The sequence below is a fragment of the Protopterus annectens genome, chromosome 2.part1 (genome assembly GCF_019279795.1).
Source record: "Protopterus annectens isolate FY-2018-M chromosome 2.part1, PAN1.0, whole genome shotgun sequence".
NCBI classification, from domain to species: Eukaryota; Metazoa; Chordata; order Ceratodontiformes; family Protopteridae; genus Protopterus; species Protopterus annectens.
This window is the reverse complement of record NC_056729.1, coordinates 777507558-777520653: the sequence shown is the minus strand read 5'-3', so window position 1 is coordinate 777520653 and position 13096 is coordinate 777507558. Positions and strand designations below refer to the sequence as shown.

At 43.9% G+C, this 13096-nt stretch overlaps 1 protein-coding gene across 1 annotated transcript in view; it reads right to left on the bottom strand.

The window, feature by feature from the left end:
• CEP135 (centrosomal protein 135) overlaps positions 1–13096 on the bottom strand; it is a 2183066-nt gene that overhangs the window by 1350056 nt on the left and 819914 nt on the right. The window contains 2 exon segments of the mRNA XM_044062480.1: positions 9373–9426; positions 11920–11927. Coding sequence (XP_043918415.1) covers positions 9373–9426; positions 11920–11927 — 62 coding nt within the window.

Here is a 13096-nt window from a genome sequence, read left to right as displayed (position 1 = left end):
AAGGATTGGTCCTAAGCAGTACCTTTGTCCTTGTGGAAAATAAGAAAGGAAGGAGTAGCCATGGGTGCCTGGAGTTCAGACACACTGCATCCCAAGGTCAAAGCAAGTAGGAACACAGTTTATCATGTGCAGAAGTTTAACATGGCAGATGCAACTGGCTCAAAAAGAGGGTACAGTAAGTTTTTGCATAACAAAATTAAGATCCCATGGAGAAATAAATTGATTTCCTTGGAGGTTTAAGGTGCAAGACTCCTTTCAGGAAGAGCCTTGACCTCTGCCTTGTACATAAGAGGAGGATCTAGTGGCAAAAAGGCATTTGTGGCTGACAAATGAGCTTTAATGGATGAGTAGGCCAACGCCAAATCCAGATCATCACAGAGATAGTGAAGTTCAACGAGGGCCTCAAATAAGAGTGGTTCCAGTCTGTGCTTGAGACATCAAATGGAGAAACCTGTCCATTTGGCTGTGTATGATTTCCTGGAGTTAGGCTTCCTGGTCTCCTGTAAAACCTGCACCACATGCTCTGAAAATAAGTGTATTTTAGGAATCAGAACCCAATCATCCACAGAGTGAAATTCAGAAAGGCTAGGTTGGAATGAAGAAGTCTACTTTTCTGTTGGGTGACTAGGTCTGGTAGTATTGGAATTTTCCAGTCCCTTTGAAGGGTGAACAGGATGGGAAACCAATGCTGTCTTGGCCAGAAAGGGGCCAGGAGCAGCAGTTGTGGATTGTCCTTTTGTATCTTTAGTAGGACCCTTGGAATAAGTGGCAGTGGAGAGTAGGCGTATAGGAACCTCCCAGTCCACTGGAAGGAGAAGGCATCCATCCTCAAAGCCAGAGAAGAAAGGGTCCTGGTGCAGAACCAAGGAAGCTGGTGATGCTCTGGAGATGCAAAAAGGTCTATCTGCAGAATGCCTCACCAATATAGGACTGCTTTGAACAGCACCTGTCTGTTCAGGGTCCATTAGGTCTCTGCTCAAACAGTGCACCAATATGTTCTCCACAGAGGGAATGCAAGTTGCTGTGATGGTCATGTTCAATTGGGTGGCTGTTTGCCAAACCTTCTGTGCCATCCTGTACAAGGGCCAAGACCTTGTACCTCCTTGTTTATTTATATACCATATCACATCACACTGGTGTTTGTAAACACCAGGAGAATTCCCTGTTTCCAAAGATGTGAGAAAGTCTGTAGAGCTTGCAGAAGGGTTCTCATTTCTTTCAGGTTGATATGTTCCTTCAGGAAAGAAGGGAGCTATTTCCCCATGTACTTTGTGGGATACTGCCCAGGCCCCCCGAGCCCTGTCTGAGACATCTGCATAGAGAATTTGGTTATGAGGGGTTGGTATGAAGGGAAGGCCCAGGATGACATAAACCTGTTTCTTCTAGCAAAGAAATTCCTTCTTGATGCAGGACAGCAGAGGGATAAAGATGTTCAAGGGCTGTGAGTGTTGGGACCACAATGATTTCAGATACCACTAAACTTTCCTCATATGCAGTGTGGTCAGTGGGATCACTGGGATGGATGAAGCCATGAACCCAGTGCCCTGAGGATCTCCCTTGCACTGCAGTTAAGTCACTAAGCAGAGGTTTTGGAAAAAGCTTACTAGGTATTGCACTTTTTCCTGAGGAAGAGAGGCCTGTATCATGCTTGTGTTTAGCCTGTAGTCAAATAAACAAGCTCCCAAGTAGGAATGAAATTAGATTTTTTTTTTAAACTGATGGAGGATCCCAGGTTGATTATGAACCATACCGTGAAATAAAGATGCTCAAGGACAGTGAGTGTGTGGACAGTGTCTGAACCAACAGGTCATCTAGGTAAAGGAAAACTTGAATTTCCTGAATGCGGCAGAAGGCTAACACTGATGCTAGACACTTTGTGAAAACTGCTGGGATGGTGGAAAGACCAAAGGTCAATGCAGTAAACTCAAAATGTGATGATGCAGAAAAGAACATGAGAAATTTCCTGCAAGAAGGGCAGATAAGCATGTGAAGAAAGGTATGCTTGAGGTCTAGGGTCACCAGTAAGGCCTGAGGAAGAATGAAAGGCAGGAGGGTGTGGAGAGAGACAGCATTTTAAAGGTAGTTACCTTCAAGAATGTGTTTAATCAGGGAGAGGTCCAGGACGGGTCTTCATCGTCTTTCCTCCCTTGGAACAAGATACATCATGTAACAGAAACCTTTTCCTATGAAAGGCAAGGGTATTTCTTCTATGGTGTCTCATGCTAGCAAGCTCTAAATAATGGGACCAATCAAAGGAAGCTGGGTGGGAGGTGGAAAGACAGGGGACATCTGTCTGCAGTTACCACCTCCCAGAATGGAAGGGAGAGAGACAAAGTGCATGTGTCTTTTTGACAGGGGGTAGACGGATGGAGGGAGGGGAGGAGAGGAAGATAGTCAGAGTTTTGCTTCCAAAGTGAGTATTCTCTGAAGGGTAATCCTCCTGTGGTTTGGCAGAAAATCTTTTCCTAGGTGCTTTCCTGCGTTTGTGGGAGAGTCTAGGCTCCCTCTTAAGAACTGTATCTGGCCAGACAGTTTCTATGGTATCTTGGGACTGTAGACAGGAGAAACATTCTGTGGTCCTTCATGGTCTTCCCTTGTTCTTGCAGAGTTTTGAAAAGACTGTCAGTATGTGGTCCAAGCAAGAGATCACTGTCCAAAGGGGAATCCAAGAATTTTGATTTGAAGTCTTCAGGGATGGGCTGACCCCATAGTCATGCATATCGTCAGATCACTGAGCCTTTGGTAGCAGCCTTAAACATAGCATCTACTGCATCATAGCTGCATTTAATGCCGTGACTGCCTATTTGTGTAGCTTAGGACTACATTTGCTGTTTTGAGTCACTGTCCGAGGTTCCGTCATGATCTTATGCAGAGACAGTAGCGCAGAAAGCAGGTATGCAGTCATTTATTTCCTTGACAATTAATAGCTCTGAATGCAAAAGTGGAGGAGGTGTAGACCTTCCTACCCAACCTATCTATGGTCCTGCTGTCAGTGTCTGAGGGAAGGGCATTAGCAGTGGGAAGCAGCTTGAATGGTTTATCAGAGTGGAAAGACATTGCTGTAGTCAGCCATAGGATTTTTATACATTTATTTAAGCTAATCAGGGACCTTCTAAAACATGTTTGGTCTTTTAGGAGCAGGTGGCTGAGAATCAGATGTTAAGAAGGAACAATGAAAGGCATGCAGAAAAGCCTCTAGGACTGGGGGAGGATGATCATGAAGCAGGAGTACCCATCTCTAGAAGGCTGTAGTATCTTTTTTTGTACCTCATAGGTTTGCTGTAACTACCAAACTGTCTCATCGTGCTCTGGAATAGTTTCTCCAAAGGAAGCCTCTTCCAATCAGGAGAAAGGGAGTCCCCCCCCCCCCCTTTGTCTGAGAGCACCTGCTCAGGAGAGTGGAGTTGTGAAAAGTAATCCAGAGAATGATGAGAATCTGATTCCAGATCCTTTTCTGAGGAGGAAGAATCCAAGGAGTGCTTTTGTGGTGTGGCTCGTGTTAGCTGTGTCAAAAAAAGAAGGCTTCAGGACCATGGTGGCTTTAAATAAGCCCTGAGAGAAGTTCATCCATTATTTTGTTTCTGGAAGGTGTGGGGATGTCGCATGTTTTTTTTTTTTTTTTTTAGGGGTGACATCTGCCTGCACATGCCTTGGAGGTTAGGAACCTTGTCTCATTTCAATAAGCATACCAGGGACTTCTTCCACTACAGGGATCTGAAGGATTCTGTGCGGGCTCTCCGAGATGAGACAGTTTTGTCCGAGTTATCTGCAGTCAGGGGGCATTCCAGCCTCCAATGGGGTCTCAGTAGCAGGCGCCTGAGGTGTAATCTGATGTACTGCAGGTTCGACCACCTCAGCAGGTACGTCTGACTCAGAGATGTTGGACAGCAAATCACCTTAGGATCTCTTGAGTTTCTTCTTAGGAGGAAGGGTGATGTTAGAAACCAGAGTCCACCATCTTAGACTGAGCTAGGTGCTTCAATCTCCAAATTTCTAGAAAGGTATTAAATGAGAAAAGTCTCAAAATGAGGGTCTTAGGTACAAATGACTGACAAATGGAGCAGGATTTGTGGTCATGTTCTGGGCCTAGGCAAAAAAGGAACTTAGTGTGCAAGTCCTTGTACTGAATCGCCCTACTGCACTCACTTACCCCACCTAGCTGACATCTAACAAATTTAAACTAGAGTCTGAAGAAAAAAGAAATGGAAGGTCTCCCCAACTGGGCACTTATCTGACAATGATTAGCAAAGCAGTGGTACCAATGACCAAACATGGATCAATCCAAAGGGTGCACGACCTGATTTAAGGCTTGTGGCAAGATATTCTATGGATCTCATGCATCCGCCCTAATACCCCAACGCACACGAGCTGAGGTCATACACCGGATGAATGCCCTTGGGAAGGTAAAGTTTAATAGCCAGGCCAGGTCAGAAGTCAGTGACAATCTGCTTTGAATACTGCAACAGTGATTTCAGTTAGATGGGAAGCCTTATGTCATATGTAAAGCACAGCTCTTCCCTAACCCAATTCAAGAATAACTTGGACCAGTGGATGGTTTACCCCTGGTCTGACCCCATGTCTTTATTAGACAGATGCAGCCTGTAAATGCTTGACTACCCAATACCAAGGTTAACTATACCCTTAAAATAATCCTCAGGTATCAAAACTTGTCAAATACATTTGGGAAAAATAACTAGGAATTTCAGCTAATGTCTTAAGAGAAAAGTGGGAAAGGATGTGGAACTGGAGACAGGCTTCAGTAGTTCTGCCTTACGATGGATTTCCCCGGGATGTGCGTTGCTATTAGAAAAAGCTGGGAGGATGTCACTCACTGCCATACTCTCAGGGCCTCTACACAGGGGGTAAGATCTGGTTCCTCCTTGTTTATGTACCACACAACTGACATATTGTCTGTTTGTATTGCAACTGTACCTATCGGAAGAGAGCCCTGGAATGCTTGCAATGCCATCAGCACTACTCTCATCATTAGTACACTGGATATACAAATGAGCCTCGTGATCCTGTCAAGTGCCTTGGGCTGTTCTTCCTTGATAAACCCCACCCCCCACATCTGGGAAGCATCCATGGTCACTGTGGCTATCAGAGAAGGGGGAGAAATTAGTCAACCCATCGTTATTAGTTGGAGTGAAGCCACCAACAAGGGTCTTTCATGCAGGTTTCCGTCAGAGTTATGAGGTGGGACATAGGCAGCTCCTGCATGGACCATTGAGTGAAAAGCATCCACTGGGGGATTCTCATGTGTAATTTTGCTACAGGAATCAATTATTGCTGCTGCCATAGTGCTCAGTAGTTTTAGGACTGTCCTTGCTTGAACTAGCACCTTCCTTAAAAAGACCAGTACAGCAGAAATAGGGGCAATGAAGGGATCAATGTCATTTTTCAGAGCCCAAATTGAAAACCTTTTCCATTTGCTTTTGTACATCCTCTTAGTGGAGTATTTGTGAGGATAAAAGTAAACTGCGTACCAGGGAAAAAAGCCTGGGCTGTGTAGCTATTAACGGAATTGGAGAGACCATGTGGTTAGTATGAAGGCTGGGATACTGGGATGTTTTATCCCAGAGGAATGTGACAGAAGATCAGGACCGGGGTCTATTATCCAAGGAGGATAATGAAAATGAGACCAAAGGAAGGGGAACCAGACCTGGTGAGGCCAGTAGGGGGGCAATGAGGATAACAGAGCTCTTCAATTGGCTGGCTTTCTGTAAGAATTTTGTAATCAGAGGTACTGGGGGAGAGGCTTAAAGGAAACCAGAGGGCTAATCATGGACTAGAGCCTCTCTCAGTAGCTCCCCCTAAGGGGGAATCAGGGTAAAGCACCTGCTGCATTTGTTGTTGTGAGAAGATGCAAAAAGATCACAGCAAGGTTGGCCCCAATGATGGAAAATTTTCCATTTCCCATAATGAATCAGAAAGGATGCTCACTGAAGTTTGTAACAATGCTGAACGACTTTTTTTTAAAACTCAAGAAGCTGAGGTTACGGACTTCCAAAATGGAATACAGCCAGAAAGAGTGCCTGCAATTTTGGGAAAGCCAGATGTGAGGAGAGTAGAAAGAGCTAAAAGGAAGAGATAATTACTGCTTTTTCTTTTGAAAGGAATGTCCCAGAGATCTGTCTTTCTTTTGTGTGTCATCTTGCCACTTTTTCTGATACTTTTGAAAGGCTTTGCTGGGTACAACTAAATGGTTTCCAACAGAATACCTTGGATGAGAAGGCCTATTGCATTGGTAATGGGAAAGAACACCTTGCATCAGTTTGCCTCACTCTTCAAACTTCTTGAGGACATCAGCTTTTGTCCCCAATCCAAGGAAATAATAGCAAGGTCTGTTGTGGGATTTCTGTAGCAAAACTTAATGTAAATCTGACAATCTGTAGAATCTATCTGGTTTCTTAGCAGCAGGGGGGTGAAAATTTGGGGAATGTAATGTTGCAGTGAAAGCATCCTCAAAAGCCTCACAAGACTGTTGGGATGGCCACAAACTTAGTGAGTCCATGCTAAGGAGTACATTAATTTCTCTTTTGAGACTCAGGTACTTCTTTTCCACTTAAATGTCATTCATTTTGGAGATGGTTTCCTCATTAGGTGAGTCTGAGGAGAGTATTCTCAGGTTGTGACTCATAAGCAATTGGGGAAGACATGAGAGGTGCAATCCAGACCCTCATTACTTGAATCAGAAATAGCTTTCTTTCTTTTCATGAGGTAGAATAGGAAGCTGGAAAAAAGTTGAAGTGACTGGATGGCATTAAATAAGGACTACACAGAATTAAACAAAACATGCTGTGAACCCTTCTGAACAGAGGAAGTAGGAGGAGGGGGAAAATGTTTTGTCTTCTGGGTTCTCTTTTTTGGAGTCTTGAGGAGTACAGCATTAGGTGAAAAATCCATAGGCCAAACATCAGTAAGTGACCTGCCAAAGTCTTCCTTCACCAATACTTGGTGTATACCTCCCTCACCCTCATACAAGATAAACTGGGGGATTGTAAAAACTGAAACTGAGAGCAATGGAATGGCACACTAAGAATCTCCTCCATTTACTCATATACAGCTTATGAGTAGTTGCTTTCTGTGAAGCTGAAAGGATCTGGACCACCCTGAGAAGCTAGGACAGTTCCCTGGCCATTAGTTAAATTGAAGAAACCACAAATTTAGTTGAAGGGAATGAATGCCCAGTTGAGGATTGCCAGATGGGTGGGATAGAAGATCCATTTTTGGATCTGGGATTCAAGGCTAATCTGAAGCTAGACTAGCATGGGGTACCAAATTTGTCTTCGCTAAAAGGGGGCTATGAGAACAACTGAGACCTTGCACAGGGATGTTTTCTGTAAAACTATTTTTCATCAGTGGTAATGGAAGAAATGCATTAAGTCCAGGGGGCCACTGACGAACCAGAGCAACATTTGATGAATGCCCCGATGAACAGATCAGGATAAAGTAGTTGCTGCACTTGATGTTGGTCAGGGAAGCCAAAGCGTTACAGAAAGGCTCACCTTAACAATGAAAAATCATTCATGCTAATAGATTGAATGACCACTCATGAGGCATCAGAATCTGTGTGATGAGCCTGTCCAGCAAAAAATTGGCATGCCCTAGAATATGCTCTGCTACCAGAAGTGTTATGAGGACATCGCCCATTGCCACACCCTTTTGGCTTCCCTGCACAGGGATAGGAACTGACTCCCACTTGCTTGCAGATATACCATACCACTGGCATATTGCCCATATGGAAAGAAATCACCCACTAGGGAAGGAATTCCTAAAATGCCTGCAGTGCTAGCAGGACTGCCTTTATCTCCAGGATACTGAAGTGAAGATCTGCCTCTAGCTAAGTTCCACATACAGCGATATGTTTTCCCCTCAAAATGCCCCCTTACCCTCAAACAGTAGGCACCTGTGGTCACTGGGGCCCTCAGAAATGGAAGCCACCACCTCAAATGCTGTCTGCAAACAGAGAACAACTGAATGGGCTTGTTCAATATGTCTGATAACTGGAACCACTGCACACTTATGGTCCACTACAGTTACCCTCAAAATCTCACATGAGGAACTATCTGGACTGACACCACCACTAAGTCCGATATTCTCTGTACTAGCAATGCAGGAGTTGGTATAAGCAGAAGTTTGAATATCATGGCTCTCAGACACATCTGACTTGGGAGAATCTAACAATTTTCAGTCTCACGTCCAGATGGCATCCTATAAATATTAGGCTTGCAATGGTTTCAGCTGTGACTTTGCATTCTTCAATTACATGCCTAAAGAAACACACGAGTGAAGCAAATAATCTCTGGCTATTATAAGACTCTCCTTTATTGTGGTGGCTAAGAGCCAATCGTCTAGTAATGGGAATATGAGCATCCCTGTCAACTTCAAGTGGTCTGCAAATGAATGACACAAACTTGAACAGGAGTGGCAGTGCATGAAATTTGCAGTGATTGGTTCAGAACTTCAGATTATGCACACCTCCCTGCACCCAAAGGATAGTGTCTGTTAATGGGGCATCCTCTTCCACAGTTACCCCCATACAAAAAGGAATTGAAGGAAACGTGTTGGGACTTTTTAACCCAGAGCCTTTTGGTACCCTTCTGATGCCTAGAAAAGGACCTTTGAGGCATGTCAAAACATACTTCAGTTGCACAAAATGTCGCCCCTTTCTGTTTGTTTTTCAGTAGTTTATCCTTTACTTTAGGTGTGAAAAGAATGGTCATCATAAAGGGCATTTTACAAAGGATGCTTTAAATGTGTCCACAAAGTCACAAACAGAGACAAGAAAAGATTGTACTGAATTTCATTTTTCTAATTGTTTCATTGTCTGTGTCTCTCTCTAGTTATTTTTCTATTTAATTATTTAATAGAATACTGTGGTCTCTCTCTGTATCTGCAGTTAGTGGGGGCTATTATGTTTCACTTCATTGACATTCAGTGTTGATCTCTTAGCCTAGAGGGTTTATCTGTATTTATAAGTGAGTCACATATCTTTGAATTTATTACTGCTCAAAACCTGAGTTGTTTGGCTTCTACTACATACTTACAATCAACTGCATTACTAGCTGAATTAAGTACAAACTTGCAGTGTAAAAGATTGTACTGCATTTCATTTTTCTGTCTAATTGTTTCATAGAATACTGTGGACTCTCTCGGTCTCTGCAGTTAGTGGGGGCTATTGTGTTTCACTTCATTGATATTCAGTGTTAAACTCTTAGCCTAGACGGTTTCTCTGTATTTATGTGTTAGTCATATATCTTTGAATTTATTACTGCTCAATATCTGAGTTGTTGGACTTCTACTACATACCTACAATCAAATGCATTACTAGCAGAGTTAAGTACAAACTTGCAACGTTAAAGATTGTACTGCATTTTATTTTATTTTTCTGTGTATTTAATTGTTTCATTGGTCTGTGTCTCTCTGTAGTTATTTATTTTTCTGTTTGTTTCATAGAATACTGTGGTCTCTCTCTGCAGTTAGTTTCCTGCCCATCCTCCCTGTTCTTGTTCTGGCATGAATCTTCGTGGCTTTGGAATTGCCCGCCCCTCCTGTAAATTTGTGTTTGAACACTCCTCCCGGGTCTATCTCATTTGCTCACTCAACCGAGTACAGTGAGATCATATTTTGACTTCAGACACTCCTACCAGTCCCATCTGTTCAGCTCTATCCCAGCTCTATTTCAGTCTAGTGTCACTAGCTCACTCTACCTAATACAGTGAGAACATTTGTGAAGGGCAAGCCACTTAAGTCCTTAATGTTGAATTATCTTCCATTTCTCCTTTCTCTATTTCCACTTTCTGAAAGAAAATTTCTAAGCTTGTTTCCTGCCTTTCCTGTAACTAGTCTAGTCCAGATACAGATTTGATATAACCAGGACTGTTTGTAAGCTTCTTCGCCCCCAAAGCGTTTCTGTGTTGGAGGAAAGTCTTCTTGCTTATCAGTGGGAGTGGTAAGCACTAGGTAGCCTATCTACCACAAGAGTGGTTTCTGGCCCAGAAATTGTAGCTTATTGGCCGTTTGGGCAGTTTTTTTTTCCATCTCTTTCAACTTTCTGGTTTAAAAGCCCACATTTGCACTTGTTTCCCACGTTTCCTGTAACTGGTCTAGTCCAGATACAAATTTGCTGTATCCAGGACTGTTTGTAAGATTCTGAGCCCACCAAGCCTTTCTGTGTTGGAGGGAAGCATTCCAGCTTATCAGTAGGAGTGATAAGCACTAGGCAGCCTACCAACCACAAGATACAGGTAAAGATTCTTAGTTTTAGCACTTGAATTTGCTTATTCGTGCTCAGCACTTGTTCAGAACTTGTTGTTGGCACTAAATAAGCTGCAAATTACTACAGCATTCAACCTTCCTCTTTACCTGGAGAAAAACAGTTTTTGTGCTTACTTTTCTCAACTGCTTACAGAAAAACAGCTCTTACACTCACTTTCCTCACTTGTCTAAAGGAAAGTAATTTTTTATTCAGGCATGTCCAAGGGTCAGCTCCCAGTGTTCTCTCTTGTCTGATGAATCTGGGCATCTTGGGGCAATGTAGCAATTGCCTCATGTACACAGACAACCCTCTCCTCTTACCACACAACACCACAACTTGTGAGAGATGCACTTATCTAGCCAAACTGGAGGTAAAGCTCTCTCCAACCAAGACTGAACTTGACAGTCAAGACGAGAAGGTAAACACTTGCATCACATCATACTTATCACATAGTACCACTAAACCTACACCATCAACCCTACACCACTAAAATCCACACAGAGAAACACAAAAACATTTGTGGAGGCTCTCAATAATAATCTGCTCAAGCAACAGAGACTTCCAAAGCAGAAACGCAAGCAAACTCCACCCCCCAACACAACCCAAATGACACATAGCCCACAGACTCAGTGTGCCACTCAACCACAGCCCATAAGGCAAAACAGCATACCCAACACTCTAGTCATAGGTGACTCTATAGCAAGGCACACTGATGTCCCACTCACCAGGCTAAACAAGGAGAAGGTTACTGTCAGGTGCCTGTCGGGTGCCAGGATCCGCCACATAACCCACGCACTTAGGTCACTCCACAACAAGTACAAATATGACACTGTCATTGTCCATGTTGGTGTGAATGACCTGAGACATACCTCCCTGGACTACATGAAGAGAGACATGGAAGAGCTCTCCGATCTTGTAGCCCAGGCAGGTATGTCCCTAGCCCTGAGTAGCATCCTGTCATCGCCCACAATGTTACTGCAGTACAAGGACAAAATTATTGACTTCAACAATTGGCTAAGCTTCTGGTGTCATTCTAAGGGGATCCAGTATCTGTCTGCCTGGGACAACATAGTCGACAGACCAGGATGATTTGCCAGAGATGGCCTGCACCCATCACCCCTGGGATTCCCGATACTGGCTAAGGCTCTTGCTGCCCCTATAGTGCCTTTGTTAGGCAAGATTCAAATGACAAGTTCACCACCATAACAGGAACAGGCAAGCAAAAACTGAGGGTAATGCTAATCAATGCTAGAATTCTAAATCTCAAAAAGCACTTCCTCGAGGAACACCTTAAAATGGAGAACATCGATATCTGTGCAGTGACTGAGACCTGGTACAAGTCTCCAGAGTCTCCCCTGCATTACCAGGCTATAACACATACCATACTTTTTGGCCACCTAACCTGGACTGGAACAGCAAAGGTGGAAGTGTGTCCAAATTCATTAAGGATATCCACACCTCCGGGCTAATTGCTCAGCATAATGCATCCGAGGTTATCCAAGTGCAACTAACACTGGGCAAAACTGCAATCCAAATTGTAGCTTGCTACAGATCCCCCAACATGCCACAGGATTTCCATTCCTCTTTTCTTACTGGAAAATATTAGGGTTCAACCAAACACCCTAATAATGGGCGATTTCAACTACCCCACCATTAACTGGGAAAACTACTCATGTACCAACTCCTTCGGTCAACGCTTTCTGGAATTCATAAATTCCAATGCCCTGGATCAACTTATCCACACCCCCACCAGGGGCAACAATATCCTAGACCTAGTCATTACCAACATGAGTGACCGGTGTTCCACACCAGAAGTCAACTCCTCGTTGGTCAGATCCGACCATAAGCTAATCACCCTAGATATCCATATCCCGCCCCCACCCCCCATTAAGGAAATCACTGTAAAAAATTTCTCCAAAGCCAACTTCATGCTTCTTAAGACAGAAGTGGTGATCTTCATGACACCCATGCAGGTGGACAATACAGATATGACTGCTGAATTCTACACAGATGCACTCTAAAAGTACTTACACGAGTGCATGGGTCGTGCTATCCCAAACAGAACCAAGAAGTTATCCTCCAAAAAAAGGAAGCCAATGTCCTGGCAGATAGGTTCAGTGCTAACTTTACCCCCATCTCAGCCCCTAAAGGGCCCATATCTATAAAGGAAGAATGCAGAATCCCTGTAATCACAGCTACGCAGGTAAAAGCTGCACTCTCTAAAGCCAAAAACACAGTATCCATGGGACCGGACAACATCCCAGGCTGCGTTTTACATAAACTTCAGAACGAACTGGCTCCCCACCTAAGCACCATGTTCAATCATAGTCTCACATCAGGCTTTGTGCCCACTGAATGGCGCACAACAGTTATCCCACTCCACAAAGGGGAAGCCACCACTGATCCCGGGAACTATCGCCCTATTAGCCTGACGAGCCTGGACTGTAAGGCCATGGAACGTATCATCATGGAACTCCTAAACAAAGACATTGGTAACCTCCAAACTCTGGACCCCACCCAGTTCGGGTTTGTGAAAGGCAGATCATGCCTCCTGAACCTGATCAACTTCTTTGAGGCAGTCACTAAAGCTGTAGACGAGGGTAAGGTGGTTCACACAGCCTATCTTGACCTCTCCAAGGCTTTCAACACCATCTCTCATTCTGGGATTATAGATAAACTCATTAGACTAGGTATAAATCCCTACGTCACAAGATGGGTTGCCAATTGGGTCACTGACAGAACCAGCACTGTAAAAGTTGCAGACTCCAAATCTGATTTCAAACCAGTGACAAGTGGAGTACCACAGGGTTCAGTCCTGGGACCTCTCCTGTTTGG